The sequence below is a fragment of the Bos indicus genome, chromosome 2 (assembly GCF_029378745.1).
Source record: "Bos indicus isolate NIAB-ARS_2022 breed Sahiwal x Tharparkar chromosome 2, NIAB-ARS_B.indTharparkar_mat_pri_1.0, whole genome shotgun sequence".
Lineage (NCBI taxonomy): Eukaryota > Metazoa > Chordata > Mammalia > Artiodactyla > Bovidae > Bos > Bos indicus.
Window position 1 is genome coordinate 85,371,891 of NC_091761.1, and position 17,882 is coordinate 85,389,772.

General features: G+C 35.2%; 1 protein-coding gene across 2 annotated transcripts in view; it reads right to left on the minus strand.

Moving 5' to 3' along the window:
- PGAP1 (post-GPI attachment to proteins inositol deacylase 1) overlaps positions 1-17,882 on the minus strand; it is an 81,136-nt gene that overhangs the window by 31,576 nt on the left and 31,678 nt on the right. For both annotated transcript variants that reach the window (XM_019974323.2, XM_070769724.1), the window contains 7 exons: positions 17,155-17,221; positions 15,428-15,533; positions 14,725-14,780; positions 13,192-13,275; positions 9,669-9,715; positions 9,231-9,282; positions 3,249-3,326 (listed from right to left, as the gene is read on the minus strand). In XM_019974323.2, the coding sequence (XP_019829882.1) occupies positions 3,249-3,326; positions 9,231-9,282; positions 9,669-9,715; positions 13,192-13,275; positions 14,725-14,780; positions 15,428-15,533; positions 17,155-17,221 (490 nt within the window). The remainder of the gene's footprint in view (positions 1-3,248; positions 3,327-9,230; positions 9,283-9,668; positions 9,716-13,191; positions 13,276-14,724; positions 14,781-15,427; positions 15,534-17,154; positions 17,222-17,882) is intronic.

The window sequence follows — 17,882 nt, forward strand, 5'->3', positions numbered from 1 at the left end:
TACTGTCATTCATTTACAGATGCTTAATGCTATTCATGTAAGATTATGTCTAATCTTACATGAGGCTAAACAGTGATTATAGTAAATAGAAAACAGGTTCACTGTGTACAAAAAAAAAGAAATGTTATCTCAAAAAAAAGTAAACCTAAAATGTGACATCTCCATCACTGCAATTTCCATAATGACATTTCTCATCTAATAACATGTCCACAGTGGTGTAAGGATCTTCATTCTCAGCTGTCTATAATAGAAGAGTTTCATTAAAATTGTTTCCACAATCCAACTAAATGACTCTAACCTATACAAGCTGAGGAAGAAATTAATCTGATGCCTAACTGTAGCTAGCAAGTAGTTTGCAATGCACAGTAAAGTAAAAAGCCAGTGGGGTCCATCTCAGGCTTTTCCAGTACTACATCTTGGACTGTATTTTAAACTATGTTATTTTGTTTGAGTGGAATTTTGATTGTTTTTGAAAATGAAAAACAGATGAGGGAAGATGCTATCAGAATGCACACACATAGGGAAGCAAAAGAAAAAAAATTTACTAAGGAGCTCTGCTTTTATTTTTCCCTCTTTAATTAGAAGGCAAAGAATACTGTCAGATATTTCCATTATAGAAAACAGTCATTATAAGATTAGAGAAATCATTTATTGAGCACAATTATTCATTATATTTTTATAGGTGTCTTTAGCTGAGACACTGCCTGAGATAGGAAGAAATTTTTAATCACTTTAGCAGGTAATTAAAATAATACAAATTTTATTATTACTTTAAAAATTTGGCCATTTCTTTACGGAATAAACCTTTATCCAAGAAAGAATTCATGAGTCTGTCTCTGAAATATACAGATAAGTAAATTTCTAATGGACTTAATTTTGTTTTCTGTCATTAAAAAATGCAGGTAATTCCATATTTACATTTGGAAAACTATATTAAGACAATCAGTTGACTCAAAAAGCTTTCAAACTGCCTATTTAAATACATGTATCCTTCTGGTGATGGGTTGTAACAGACACACAGAAATCATGACAGACCTAAGTTACTGTCCTTGTGAGACTGGGTGTGCAACAACTAGGGTCAGCAGTGTTACTTTCCAAAGAGTGTCCACTAAGTATTTATTAGGCTGCTAAGACTGGCTATTTGAGAAAGGCTCATTAATTTCCTGGAATAACCAGAGAAGGCCTTGTTTGGGAAGATGTTAAATTCATTCAAAACCAACTTACCTGAAAAAAAAAAACCCTTAAAGAGAGCTTTTAGTACTGAAGATGTTGAATTACCTCTCACTTGAGCTAAGCAAAACAAAACAATGAATCCATTACAAGGTACTTGTGAGACTCAATCTTTGAGATGACTCCTAACTACATCCCCTTTTCTTTTTTCCTTTGAATATTTCTAGTGATTTTGGCCCCAAATCTCATTAACTTTTTTATTCAAGAAACATTTTGAATGTATATGTGGTGGTCTCTAAAGATTTCACTTCACTAAAGGTTTAGGATGCAGAGTAAAACCCATTTAGTCCTTACTCTCAATAAGTTCATACTATGGGATGGCAATAAAGACATAAATTATAATTCAGTGTAAAATATTCCTCAAAGAACTTATGAACAAAATATGGGACTCAGCAGTAGCAAGAGGTTATTGGAGTAGTCTAGAAAAGGAAAACAGGGCACACTTAGGTTAGATGTTGAAGTAAGTTTGTTGGGTAAAATGTGGCAAGGGTCTTTTACCTCCACCTTCTTTCCCTGCCTACTTCTCTCAAAAATTACCATCCTTTTATTTCTACTTCCACTGCATGACTACAAGCCTGCAAAACCCCTTGACAGGTGCCTGGTCTGTCTTGTTTCTAATCCATCCTATACCAAAAATAGATTCACTGTCCAAAACAAATAGCTCTGATCCCATTACTACCATGGTGAAAAATCTTTTGGTTCCCTTCTGGCTTCTGAATCTTCCAATGAAGACTTCCACAACATGGCCATGAACTAGTTTTCCAGACTTTTCTCCCATTACTTTTTTTTTTTTTAATTTTATTTTTAAACTTTACATAATTGTATTAGTTTTGCCAAATATCAAAATGAATCCGCCACAGGTATACATGTGCTCCCCATCCTGAACCCTCCTCCCTCCTCCCTCCCCATACCATCCCTCTGGGTCATCCCAGTGCACTAGCCCCAAGCATCCAGTATCGTGCATTGAACCTGGACTGGCATCTCGTTTCATACATGATATTTTACATGTTTCAATGCCATTCTCCCAAATCCTCCCACCCTCTCCCTCTCCCAGAGAGTCCATAAGACTGTTCGATACATCAGTGTCTCTTTTGCTGTCTCGTACACAGGGTTATTGTTACCATCTTTCTAAATTCCATATATATGCGTTAGTATACTGTATTGGTGTTTTTCCTTCTGGCTTACTTCACTCCATGGTAGCTATCCTTTTAAAACTATTTACTTATTCACTATTTTCCAAACATACCCTACACCTTCCATGTTCTGGTTTTACTATTTATGTCTCAAAGGTGTTGTTCATTATAACTTTCTGCAATAATGTTACTATTGAGCATCTGGAATATGGCTAATACAACTAAGGATCTGATTTTTTACTTTTATTTAAGTTTTATTAATTTAAATAGTCACATGTGCTAATGGCTCCCAAAGTAGAGAGCCCAGGTCTTGAATACTCAATCTATCTATAAAAACACTAACTATCCTTTAAGGTAGTTTTAAATATCACCTGAAACTAATGTCTTTTCTGATTTTATCAGTCAGCGATACTCCCCTTTTAACGCTTTTCAAGGATTTGCAATATTCTGATTTGTATTATACATTTTTGGGTACCTCTTTCATTTTCACCCTTCCCCTGGCTATGAAATATATTTCTATCCCTCTACCAACAGTATATAAGCTTTCTGAGAACATGGTTCATGTCCTCCTCTTTTGTGTGCCTCCTATGATTCCTGGCACAGAGTTTTTGCACATAAAAGGGTACTCAATATTTAACATATTTTGAAAGACTGATAAAGTGGAAATAATTCCTACTTGAAACAAAGAGACTTGGATTTATTCTGCTTAGTTCAAGTCAGAGTAGATGATCTCAATGATTTAAATAGTCTTAGGTGGATCACCAACCCAGCCACTATTTTAGATGTTTTAGATAAGTGCTATGCTGAAGAATGTATCAAAAAATGACTTAAATATTTAGCATAAGTATCCCAGAAACATTCTGATAACAGACTCTTGGTTGTTACCTTACTTCCATGAATAGATGGTACATAAACAACAAGATGAGACAAAGATGGATAGTCTTGAAGTCTTAACGTCAGAGACTAAAAAAAGATGAAAAAAAAAAAAGCTGATTTTATTTAGGATATACGGAACTTAAAGCATGTTAAAAGATAAATTACAAACCCATTTCTTACTTAGTATGTTACAAAAAAACTGACTTCAAACTTTATGTTCAGTACTTCATAAAATGCCCATGTTTACATTTTCAGGTCAATGAACCTGCTGAATGTCAAATTTATAATAATTATGTTAATGCTGCTACTGCTGCTAAGTCGCTTCAGTCATGTCCGACTCTGTGCGACCCCATAGACAGCAGCCCACCAGGCTCCCCCGTCCCTGGGATTCTCCAGGCAAGAACACTGGAGTGGGTTGCCTTAATATGGACTGCCAAAAATACTCCCTTGAACTATATCGCTTCAAGTAAAACAAATGAAATGTAACACTAAATTTAATTATTTTACAAAATTATTTCCAGATATGGTTTCTTATAATTTGTCTACTTGTTTTGTATAATATTACAGTATGGTTTCTACATTGATTTTGGTGGTATATGACAAAGAGCACTCAATAGTTGAATGGATGCTCAATATGACAGAACAACTGCAACTTAATCTGAAATGATTCTGATCTAGGCCACATAATAAACAGTTGCTGGCTAATGATGTATGAACATCATCCCTTGGAACTTATTCAGTAAGTGACAAGAATGAACTATGCAAGTCCAACAACACACCTCACCAAATGAGCATCTCTTCTGTTCTCAAAGCTAAGCCCATATCTTACAGTCTGTATTCTGAGGAATGACTAGATAGGAGACGGTCTATTTAATGAAAAGCTAGGCCACCAAATGTAGTTTTCAAGTTTTTTTTTTTCCTGACAATAGATGTGGGAAATGGGAGTAAGTTATATGTTGCAACAATCTTATGCATTAAGAAAATTCTGCACTTAACATTCTCCACTGTTCTTCAGAAGCACCCTTGTGGGCAATCTGGACTGAGAACCTGAAGCACGCTATCACGAGTGGTCCTCAAACAACCTGACCAGATTCACCTGGGAGTGCTTATTAATCTCCTGGGCTGCATCTCAACTTACTAAGGAAAGTCTCTATAGCCAACTTACATATTCTAATGCACATTAAAAGGTGACAGGGGCTTCCCAGGTGGCACAGTTGTAAAGAATTTGTCTGTCAGATGCAGGAGATGCAGATAAATCCCTGGGTCAGGAAGATTCTTGGGAGTAGGAAGTGGCAACCCACTATAGTATTCTTGCCTGGAAAACTCCATGGACAGAGGAGCCAGGCAAGCTATGATCGCAAGAGTCAGACATGACTGAGCAACTGAACACACACATGCATGCTTGTGTGCTCAGTCATGTCCGACTCTTTGCAACCCCATGGACTATAGCCCGCCAGACTCCTCTGTGCATGGAATTTTCCAGTCAAGAATACTAGAGTGGGTTGCCATTTCCTACTCCAGCGGATCTTCCGACCCAGGGATCAAACCCAGTCTCTTGCATTGGCAGGCAGATTCTTTACCACTGTGCCACCTCAGAAACCAGAGCATGTGCACACACACAGACACACACACAAAAGGACCACACAAGCCAAAGTTCCAAGCAACTGAAACCAACCAGATAAATGGTAGACAATATGAAAGATAATTACAAAGAACCATGGTTATCTGTGTAGCTATCCATTCTGAGAGCTTTTGTTACTTTCAAGAAAAATTTTTTTTCTCAAGAATTTTTTTTTCAGGTCAGTCAGTCAGTTCAGTCGCTCAGTCATGTCTGACTTTTTGTGACCCCATGGACTGCAGCACGCTAGGCCTCCCTGTCCATCACCAACTCCCGGAGTTTACTCAAACTCATGTCCACTGAGTCCGTGATGCCATCCAACCATCTCATCCTGTCGTCACCTTCTCCTTCTGCCTTCAGTCTTTCAATTTTTCAGATCAGAATACGTTAAAAAGATACCAGAGTGTCAAAGTACATTTACTTATAAACTTAAGCTCCATATAGTTATAAAATCAGTAGGAATTTGGCAAGATACTATTTATGAAATTGCTACATTAACAGATAAGGGTAATACAAAGTTTGAAAATTTTTCAGTGTTTTAAAAATAAAAATTACCTTAATGCTAAGGTAACACACATAAAAAATCAAATACCAGTATTTGGATGTCAGAAACCCTTCAAGTTCTGCTGCTGTGTGTCAGGCAAAGCCGTGGTGCTACATTTAATTTAGGCAAAAGAGTGACAAGGTAACTTTTCTCATATAACTTAGATTTCTTTCCAAAGGTAATTGTTCTGTTTTTAGCAGTAAGTCCATTTGGGCTTGTGAAATTGTTGGCATGCAGTGGTTTGTGTGTTTTTAGAAACAACTTCACTGTACTATGACAGAAAAGCTCCATATGATTGGTGCTCTGAAGGCCCTAAACTGCTTTGCTATAGGATTCCATCTATTTATTAACAATTCAGTCAGCAGAGGTGCTCAAAATGATATGTTCTCATGTGACATTGACTTCCCTGGTGGCTCAGACGGTAAAGCATCTGTCTACAATGCAGGAGACCTGGGTTCAATCCCTGGGTCGGGAAGTTCCCTGGAGAAGGAAAAGGCAACCCACTCCAGTACTCTTGCCTAGAAAATCCCATGGATGGAGGAGCCTGGTGTCCATGGGGTTGCAAAGAGTCAGACACGACTGAGCGACTTCACTCACTTCACATGTGACATTACCCTTATTGAGAAGATATAAATAAGAATAGAACTCACAAATTTTACTTCAATTTTTCAACTTCATGTCAAAGTAACTTTGTGTGCTTTTTATAATTGACTAACCAGAGATCAAACTGCTAACATCTGCTGGATCATCGAAAAAGCAAGAGTTACAGAAAAACATCTATTTCTGCTTTATTGACTATGCCAAAGCCTTTGACTGTGTGGATCACAATAAACTGTGGAAAATTCTGAAAGGGATGGGAATGCCAGACCACCTGACCTGCCTCTTGAGAAACCTATATGCAGGTCAGGAAGCAACAGTTAGAACTGGACATGGAACAACAGACTGGTTCCAAATAGGAAAAGGAGTACGTCAAGGCTGTATATTGTCACCCTGCTTATTTAACTTCTATGCAGAGTACATCATGAGAAACGCTGGGCTGGAAGAAGTACAAGCTGGAATCAAGATTGCCGGGAGAAATATCAATAACCTCAGATATGCAGATGACACCGCCCTTATGGCAGAAAGTGAAAAGGAACTAAAAAGCTTCTTGATGAAAGTGAAAGAGGAGAGTGAAAAAGTTGGCTTACAGCTCAACATTCAGAAAACGAAGATCATAGCATCTGGTTCCATCACTTCATGGGAAATAGATGGGGAAACAGTGGAAACAGTGTCAGACTTTATTTTGGGGGGCTCCAAGATCACTGCAGATGGTGGTTGCAGCCATGAAATTAAAAGACGCTTACTCCTTGGAAGAAAAGTTATGACCAACCTAGATAGCATATTGAAAAGCAGAGACATTACTTTGCCAACAAAGGTCTGTCTAGTCAAGGCTATGGTTTTTCCAGTGGTCATGTATGGATGTGAGAGTTGGACTGTGAAGAAGGCTGAGTGCCGAAGAATTGATGCTTTTGAACTGTGGTGTTTGAGAAGACTCTTGAGAGTCCCTTGGACTGCAAGGAGATCCAACCAGTCCATTCTAAAGGAGATCAGCCCTGGGTGTTCTTTGGAAGGAATGATGCTAAAGCTGAAACTCCAGTACTTTGGCCACCTCATGCGAAGAGTTGACTCATTGGAAAAGACTCTGATGCTGGGACAGATTAGGGACAGAAGGAGAAGGGGACCGCAGAGGATGAGATGGCTGGATGGCATCACCGACTCAATGGACATGAGTTTGAGTGAACTCCGGGAGTTGGTGATGGACAGGGAGGCCTGGCGTGCTACAATTCATGGGGTCGCAAAGAGTCGGACATGACTGAGCGACTGAACATAACTGAACACATACAAATGAATATACGTGATTTTGACTTTCATTTTAATGGAAAAGTTTACTTGCATTTAATAATTACAATCATCTTCAACTGAGAATAACTAAGATAGCAGAAGATTATAATCCTTCCTTTCTAACTTCTCTCTTCCACTTTTCTCCTCAAATCCAGCAGGCTTTTAATGCCACCCAGCACTTTCTTATAGCATCCGCTATAAAAAGTAAGCAGCGGGAAGAACTTGTTCTCCTACTGCTCAGCCAGCTGTTTCTTACATTTAGAAAAAAATAACACAGGGGACTAAAACTATATAAATACATTGTTTAATCTTTGAGACTAAAAAATAATATAAAAATATTATTATTTAAGAGTTAATAAAATAACATTTTACCAGGTTTTTAATCATTTATTTCCTTTTTTAATATAAATTTATTTTAATTGGAGGCTAATTACTTTGCAATACTGTATTGGTTTTGCCATACATCAACATGAATCCACCACAGGTGTACACGTGTTCCCCATCCTGAACCCCCCTCCTACCTCCTTCCCCATCCCTCTGGGTCATCATTTCTTTCTTTCTAACTCTTAAATTGGGCTTCCACAGTAGCTCAGTAGTAAAGAATCCGTCTGTTTTGCAGGAGCCAGAGGAGATGTGGGTTCAATCCCTGAGTCTGGAAGATCCCTCAAGGGAATGGCAACCCACTCCAGTATCCTTGCCTGGAAAATCCCATGGACAGAGGAGCCTGGTGGGCTACAGTCCATAGGGTTGCGAGGAGTTGGACAGGACTAAAGTGACTTAGCATGCACAACTCTTAAATTACAGACTGAAGAGGATATCCAAACTGAAAATTGAAGGAAATATTTAACATATCTTATGAATGACTTGTTAGTAAGTACATCCTATTACTTTTGTTTTTGTTTTGCTCCTGTGTAGACAGTTACGAAAGAACTAGTGAGAGACCTTAAAAATGTTCTTGTGAGTGAAATCAGTTATTTGTCAAATGAAAACAAAGCTACATGAATAAATATGCACAAAGTAAGATTGACCAACGCGACAGAAAATACATCACTGCAATCATTCCAAAGTCAAGTGTAAGTGACTTGCTTTATTCATTCTGTCATCATTCCTCTCCTTGGTATAGTACAGACTTGACTATACATACAGATAAACAAACATTCATGAGGACAAATAACGAGTTGGGAGATGACCAGGACCAACCAGAGGACTTCACATTCAACTGTATGAATATAGTATTCATTATGACAATATTTTTTTGACAATATATTTTAAAGTATAGATTTATTTGAAGATTAAAACTACCAATTCTGGCACATGATTATCAGTGTAATAAATACAATGTGGAAATTAGAACAGACATTTTCTAATATCAAATTTTAGGATTGTTCTATTTTTCAACAACAGATTTTGTTGAGTATGCAAATTAACCTTTTGTAAAGACTGCTGACCTGCCACAACTGCTTAAGGAAATCACTAGCAATTATTAAATAAATTCTATGGAACCTCAGATAAAAGTAGATAGTTACTGAAGGGCTTAGCCACAGATAATATTGAAATTGAAATCTGTTTTATGTCTTTTTGTGATGCTTACTTCCCAAAACAAATTCTGAGTATACTCAACTTAGTATTTTAAGACAGACCATTCTAAACAAACTCTCAAATTAAATCTTAAAATTTATCTATCTCTCGTTATGATGCTATAACAGATAGATTTAATTTTATTTAGGAATGATGACCTGTTTTCATCTATGAAAGCTAAAAAAAACAAAAATAAAACACAAGCTATTCTTCATTAAGTGTATTTCTAGAGAAAATATTTCTAAAATGTACATTAGCAAATCTCAAAATTTATTACCTAGATGAATTTAATCAAATAACATACTGTATATGCCTATATGTTCAAATATTTTTTTCATCTGGATATTAACATTCTAAAGCCATAATTTACCTTAATTGTTGGCAGCAGTTCAGCTTTCCATGATAAATCAACCCCTTGCCGGCTTGGAAATACATACAAAAATATAATTAAAGGACAAATATATTAAAGTATTATAAATTATAAATAAGCATCAGAACAAGAAAACATCTATGGACCTATCAGAGACACTTCTAATGAAGTCAAGTCTGATAAGTTTAACACGATACGCTTTATCCACATAGTCCTTTTGGGCACAGAAAGTAGTTTTTCCTAGCAACCAACTACCAATGTTTACAAAAATTACTAGTATGTTAATTTTATTTATTTTTAATTTTAAAATCAATATTATAATTTAGTATGGTAGCAAAATGACAATAAGTATACTTGAAGCAATTCTGAAAGTGTAATTTGAGTATATCTTATGTTAAGAAAATGAACAACAAAAGGCCTTTTGTTTAAAACACTTACCACATAGAAGTGCTGTTTATGCAGCCAAAAATCCAACTATTTGTATCCTATTGATTGATAACACAAACAAAACATAATATTATAGAAAATAATTATATAAAATAAGCATTTCACTGTTTATGATATAGGGTCAGTAGGCATAAGAAACATAAAATAATAACTTGCTATTCAGAAATGTATTCAAAATGGTCTCAAAAGTCAAACAGGTCAATGGTAGGCAAAGAAGTTTAAAGTTAACACAGACAGGTAAGCAAGTAACCTGGAGCAGCAGTATGAGAGATGAGATGATGGGTAATCTTTCCATAGCATACTGCTAAGCAAGTCTAATATCTGAACAAACATTTAGAGTTCAGCAATGTCCACATTTTAATTAGATAGAAATTACAAAAAAAGTAACCTACATTTTAACAAAAAACAAGAATGAACTACAAGTGGACTTTCATACAAAGAGGGGGAAAAAAGCCAGAGTCAAGTCAAGTAATTAAAAATAATCTAATAGAGCTTTTTAGTTTATCATTTGAGTTCTCATTTGATTATGAGACAAATTACTTTTATGCAACTGAGACTGTGCTTGGATTGAAACACAATTCCAAGGGTTTAAGACTAAAGCTTAGTTGCTACTTTATTAGTGCAGATTGGGAATACTGCAGAGATGGTTGTGGTATTTTAACAATATTACATATTCAGCTTCAGTTATTTAAAAGCACTATGACCAAAGATTGTCACTTCAACTTTTAATGAAGTAGTAAGAGCACTGCTCCAAGATCTAACAGTACTGAACTCCTACCAGGGCATAAGAGAATAAGAAACACTGCAGAGACAGCACAACTTTTTCCCTTAGTATCCCTTAGTATATAGACAGGGCAATAAAAGTATCAACCCTTTCATTCAACTAGAATTTATAAAACCTAATCCGCAGCCAAGGAATTATGCCAAGCCCTCAACAAAAATGATGAATCAAGCAGATTGAGTCTCTGCCCTCATGGAGTTTAAATAAAATTTTAAGAAATTTTTCAAGAATATAGAAAAGCAAGTTGAAAGAAAACAAGAACTATGTGGTACTTCTCTACTCCCCACTGCTGACAAAATAGTTGTCTGACTTCTTTATCAATTATCTGTGCTTCCCAGTACAAAAACATATTACAAAACAAGGCAACAGAAGAGAACTGCATGGGCCTCGACAAAGAAAATCTAGCAACCTCTCGATCCAACCCATTTGTACGATTGGTTTTCACAGCTACTAAAGGAGCCTATATCAAAGATAGCCTTTATTATGAAAACTGCCAATATTCCAAACTACTTACTTTGGTGTCTAGGGAATTCTGATTCAGTCACTAACAGATTGAATACAGTGTTATTCAAACCAACCCTAAGACAGTGTTGTTAAAACCTAGAAGGTATCAAAAGAACAACTTCAGGTTATCTAGTAAACACTCTTACCTCAGCTAATTATAAAGCTTGTATTAAAAATCAGAGAAAAAGTCACTCAGGATTTGCTAACTCCTGAAGTATACAGAAAACGCTACTTGATCATAAAATTTATAGATCTAAAAAAATATCTATCTATGGTAAAAAAAAAAAAAATGACGTCTTCAACAGCTGCTAAAATCATTAGATGAAGGACTGACTAGGAACTTTATAATGGATCATGCCAGTAGGACCTGAGTTCACTGACAAATCAGTGCACTGATTCTTTTGTCACTCAAAGTGGGACAACCACTTACCTACTGATGTGGTAAGTATGCAGCTCTACTTATAAAACACTCCCACCCCCAAAAAAATTTATTCAAGATTCTAGATCTACCCACCTACCAGTTTACAGAAAACACAATGGATAGAAATACATGTTAAAAGATACCACAAGAATACAACCAACTAAACCCAAAACAAACGCATGGCATGGGAGGAAAGAAGAGGGGACTGTTATAAAAGAGACATAAGATCTATGAATCAAATGCCATGTATGTACTTTTTAGATTCTGATTCAAATAAGCCAACTTAAAACTTAGATGAACAAAGGAAAATTGAACATGGGCTAGATACCATATGATATTAAGGAATATGTAATTAATTTTGGTGGATAAAATAATGATATAATAATGTGTAAAATTCTTATCTGTTAGAAAGATTGAAACATGTATGGATAAAATGATAAAATACCTGAATTTTGCTTTAAAAATGCTTTAGTCAAAAAAAGTGAGGAAGGATTAAATCAAATTAGCATGGCAGAGTGTTGATAACAGTTAAAGCTGTTACAGTTATATTCTACTTTTATATGTTTGAAAACGTCTATGACAAAAATTGAAAAGATTTTTTTAAATTCTCCACATATCCATGGATCTTATTACAGAAAAGGGGTCCTCTAATGAACCAAACAGATAAATCTGCACTTTGGCAAAGATTTTTCTCAATATAATACTGCCATTTTTATTTGGAATAGTATGGATGTTGTAAGCCATCACCCTCAGGGCCAGATTCTCTTGGGATAAACTGTTCATCCAAATTTTAGGCTGAGAGGGCATAACTGTGGCAATCCACTAAAATTAGTATTCACTATTATCTAGCCAGTGTTCTTGCCTGGAGAATCCCAGGGACAGGGGAGCCTGGTGGCTGCCGTCTATGGGGTCACACAGAGTCGGACACGACTGAAGTGACTTAGCATAGCATAGCATAGCATAGCATAGCATTATCTAGCCCACAATGCCTGCCTACCAACTCTTGTAAAGACTTTACTATATATCAAATGGCAGTATCAACCAACTAAGTGACATATTAGATTGTAGTCCTAAAAAATACAAATAATCCAACAAAAAGGAAATGAAGGAACTTAAATTCTGCAAGATGTAAATATAAAGTGAAGAATCCTAGGATATGAGGGAAAAAAATCAGAATAGAGAGCAAAGCACCCAAATTGGGAAACAAATTCCTGAAAGCAAGAAGTGTTGATAAATTATTAAACTTCTAATATAAGAAAAGATGCTAAAGCATATAACATATTTGTAGCATAGTAGGTACTCATTAAAAAGAAATACACAAACAAAATCATCATACTTACATTGTAAATCTGGGTAACACTGTAACAAAAAGTTACTAAACTACTTTAGAGAAAATTTGGTATAAAACGTACTCCAAATTTCAGTATGGAAGTCAATGGAAAAACAGGATTTACTTTATAAAACAGAGAACAGTTTTGCTTAAATGTATCTATTCTATAAAGTACTAACATAATTTTAGAACTAAAGAAAACTCTGAACTGAATTCCTTCATCCTAAACACAATGAAACTAAGGTAGAAAGGGTGAAAAACCTAAGCTAGAGGCAAAGTACAAGCTAACAGTATACCAATTATAGAAACATTTTGATCAGTACTTTTCAATCAATACTGTCTGTCCCAGATAAATGTTTTTCAATTAAATGGGTTTAATAATAGTTCATAGCTAAAGATGAGATCCATTAAGCTGAATTTTAAAAATAAACAATAGTCAGTCTTTAAAATTTACATAAAAGTGTACCAATTATCTTACCAGCATGGTGCTCTGACAATAGACATGAGTGTAGATTTTTCTATGATTTGCAAGGGGAAATGTAAAATATATCTTATCAGATTCCTAAAAACAAGAGGGAAAACAATAAAACTATTGTGAGAGTAGATAATTTCATAATTCAAAAATTCACACAAAGTAAAAAATAATTATTCTAATGAATTCTAATGAATTATTTTCATTCTATCATTCTTGGTGTTGAGAACCATTACTCTAGGAATGAAAAGAAGATATAGATGCAAAACAGTACAAACTCTGTACACCTGAACTTATCTTGGAAGCATCAGTATGGATGCATGTGTTTTTTTTTGTTTGGGTTTGGTTTTTGGCCTTATGACCGGACATTTCTTAGCTCTGCTCACTGGAAAGGCCTTAGAAATGATAACGCACTACTCATAACACCTGTAAGTGCCCAAGTTACGGTTTTTAGACATTGTTTACCAAAAACTAGGGAGAGCTACTTTGAGAAAAAGCCAGATTCAAGATCTGGGATGGGAAATGTTACACAATGAGCTAAAATACTGTCTCATACTAGAGTGAGGAAAACATCAAAGACATCTAGAGAGCAGCTTTATCAAAAAGATCCAGGAGCCTACATTGAAATGGCTTCCACTGGTCAAAGACAGAATAGTTTTAATAGCAATTTTATTATCAAAGATAGGGCAATTTTAGTATTTTAGTTTAGACAGAAACACAGAAATGTCTGAGTTCATAATAACACTAGAGGAAACTGCTCCCCTCCCCTCCGCCAAAATCTTATGATCACTGATGGAGGGTGTTGGTGAACCAACTATTCTGAAAACCAGTAAATATAATCTCCTAAGATACAAAGAATTATCATTTTTTTCTTCATAATCTATTTGCTCCACTCTAGATAAATTTAGTAGATGAGAAGTTTTCTATATAGAATTTCAGTTAATAAAGAAGGAATAATCAAACCACAGTCTTATTACTTTTGCAATAAATGAATTAATGACTCTACGCCTTCTTCATCAATAATAGCTGCTAACATCACAAAAAGAGAGTCTAGTAAAAAGAAAAGCAAAACAAAAATGTGAATCTGATGAAGCATCTAGACTCAACTACCAAGTCACAGGAAGGAGTAGGCAAAGGAATATACGGAATGACACTACAGGAATGCAATCAGCAAAATCAAGACTGTGAAACTCTGGGACAGATGACTTTTTTTTTCAACAAATAAACTGCAAGGAAAAAAAGGGTAAAGGAGATATTAGAAATTTAAAGAGGAGTAAGAGATATATCAACAAATATTATGTAGATTTTGTTTGTACCCTGATTTAAGCAAACTGGAAAACAAGGAAACAATAAAAAAAATTTGACAGTTATGATAAAACTAGAAAATTGAACACTGACTAGATATTAGGGAATTATTACTAAACTGATTTAATATGGGAAAAGACAAGTGGTTTATCTTCTTTAAAAAGTCTAACTTTGAAAGAGAAATACTAAAATATTTTGGAAAAAAGTTGTTAAGTCCATTGGTGGTGTACTTACATTGTAAGCCACATATGTCCATTTGGACACTTTTACTGGAACCCACATAGATGTTCCTGAGGTAAAAGAAATTAATTTATTTGGCTTTTAAAAAATATTAAGTGATTTCTTTTACTGAATACTTCTCAATCATAACAGGATTTGAAAAAAGCATATCCCTGAATACCGGCTATTTTAAAATATAAAATCCAAGGAGATGTTCTCCATATACTCATCACCAGCACTCAGATCAAGTGAAGCATTTAAAAACTATTTGGTGTGTAACTCTAAGAAGTATGAACAGAAGTAAACAAATATTTTCCAACCTAAGTAGAGTATGACATACATATTAAAAACAAAATTTACCAGCAAAAGATATGCTGTTAAACCAGAAGACTAAAGAATGATACTAAGAAACTAAGTCAAGAATAATGTAGCATTGATTTTAAGTGGCTGTCAGGAGAACAGAGGCAATTAACTCTTTTAAACTTAGTTACTGTCATATTATCTTCAGTACAAAATTTTTATCAGCAATATGTTATAAATCACTTTTTAATTTTTTCCCTTAGTCAAGAACCTCATAAGAAATCAGCACAGGGAAATTAATGAAATATAATAGGATTTTAACAGCAGAAGCATTACAAAGAGTTTGTCTGCTAATGACACATTTACCTAAAATAATATCCAAAACTATACTTAAAATTAAAATGTTATTACTACCAACCTGTTAAGTCAGAAATTATTGATGGATTTTCCTCAAAGTGTTTTGCTGGGTGTCTTATAAAATGGTGATTCAAAACCGACAATTTCTTCTTGGGATTTTGAGTTATCTAGAAAGAACATTGATACATTCTGTATCCTTTTATATCCATTGTGATGACCTAATGAAACTTTGTTTCAAGTGTGGATTCTTTATCAGCTGAGCTCCCAGGGAAGTTCCAATAATAATTAAGTCAACAGTTACTCTGGTCCAGGCACTGTTCTAAGTGCTTAACCTGATACTAATTACGCTTTGAGTTATAGTTCCCTTGTATGTATGTATGTTTTTCTTCCTAAACTGAATGCTTCTTGAGAAGCAGGGCAACATCCTAACATTTTAGTGTCTAATGTTTAGTAAAATATCCTAACATTTTATTGTCAAATATTTAGTCTAGTCTATCATATATAGTAAAAAAAAAAAAAAAGCTCAGTTTCATAGTATTTTGATTCTTAACAGTATTAGTCAAAAATTTCTCATCTGTCCCTTAAAATGTATCTGTAAAACACCCATCCAAAATTATAATTTATTACATGCCAGTATTAGGGTTTTCTCATTTTAGAATTTAATGGAAAACAAGATATGATTTGTTAAAATTAGTTTGATTTATCATTTTTAAAGTATATACCTGTCTGAAACTCATCTGTTATCAGCTGAAATTGGATTTTTCCTAAACATACTGGTCATAGCTAAAGAGTCACAATTAAAACAATGTTGAAAAGCTAAAAAATGTTTGCATTCCATGATTATATAATTGCAATATTAACAGTGTTAAACCTATAAAGCTCATTTACTTTAATACACTAACTTAAATATGGCATCTTGTGATTTAAAATGTGGTAAAACAGATCAATTTGTGTCTTTCTTTTATCACTCATTCTCTCTGATGATAGTTATGCAGCTTTCTGAAGGAGTAAAGAAAAGAATACACTACCTTATTCCTAAGAGAAAATGCTACAGGAGCAAGGTTAAGACACAATAAAAAGGAAAGCATTACCTAGAGAACTACTGAGAATGAAACCACACATAATAGTTTCTCAAAGAACTGGAGCCTTCAGGGGAAAGAACTCCCAAAACCTGCCATAATGACAAGTAATACAAAAAACAAAAGTAACTTTTTTCTCCAAAGTAGGTGAAAGTGAAGTCGCTCAGTCATTTCCGACTCTTTGTGACCACATGGACTGTAGCCTACCAGGCTCCTCCATCCATGGGATTTTTCAGTCAAGAGTACTGGAGTGGGTTGCCATTTCCTTTTCCAGGCGATCTTCCCAACCCAGGGATCCAACCCAGGTCTCCCGCACTGCAGGCAGAAGCTTTACCATCTGAGCCACCAGGGAAGCCAGATCCTCTGTCTATGGGATTTTTCCCAGGCAAGAATACTGGAGTAGGTTGCCATTTCCTTCTCCCTCCACTCCCCCAAAAAAGAAGGACATATATCAAATGTTAAACAGTAAAAGGGGTTACTGAGGAAGATTTATGGTATCTTTCATTCTTTCAATTTTACTGCATTCTTAATTATTACTAGTGATCAAAGATTACAGATAAACAAAGATATTTCCATTTGAAACTAATCGCAGTCAATATAAGGTGTAGGCTTCTACTATCATCCAAGTAAAAAAAATGTATTAAATTTTTCACTGCTCTAACAAAAAGTTTTACTTCCCTGAAGTAACTTTTAGTTTAAAAATACATACTTGTTTAGTATCAGCATCAATAAGATCAAAGAATGCTCGAACTGTAGTCAATTGCAATTGTTTACACCTGAAGAATAAAATGTTACAAATGAAACTTTCTTTAAAAATATACTTTTGATACAAACATAAATATACTTTGATAAAAAACAAAAATTAATGGAATATAGAAATTTCCTTTAATGCTGTGAACTCTAAAATTATTTAACAAATCATCAGTATTAAGCATACATCTTAAAGCTGCTGCTGCTGCTAAGTCGCTTCAGTTGTGTCCGACTCTGTGCGACCCCACAGATGGAAGCCCACCAGGCTCCCCTGTCCCTGGGAGTCTCAAGGCAAGAATACTCAAGTGGGTTGCCATTTCCTTCTCCAATACATGAAACTGAAAAGTAAAAGGGAAGTTGCTCAGACGTGTCCAACTCTTAGCGACCCCATGGCTGCAGCCTACCAGGCTCTGCTGTCCATGGGATTTTCTAGACAAGAGTACTGGAGTGGGGTGCCATTGCCTTCTCCGTCTTAAAGCTGAAACCTATCTAAATAAAGTAAATTTAATCTTCCCAGATATTTCAGAGTAGAAAAGTATCCGGCTGCTCTGTCTTCCCTAAATATCCATGTCTACCCCAGACACAGGCATATTGTCTATCCCATCTTCACATGCCTGAATGGTTGTGTTCCCGACACCACTGATTGCACAGCCAGAGGAAGGTGAAAAGAGAATCTTTAAGCCAATG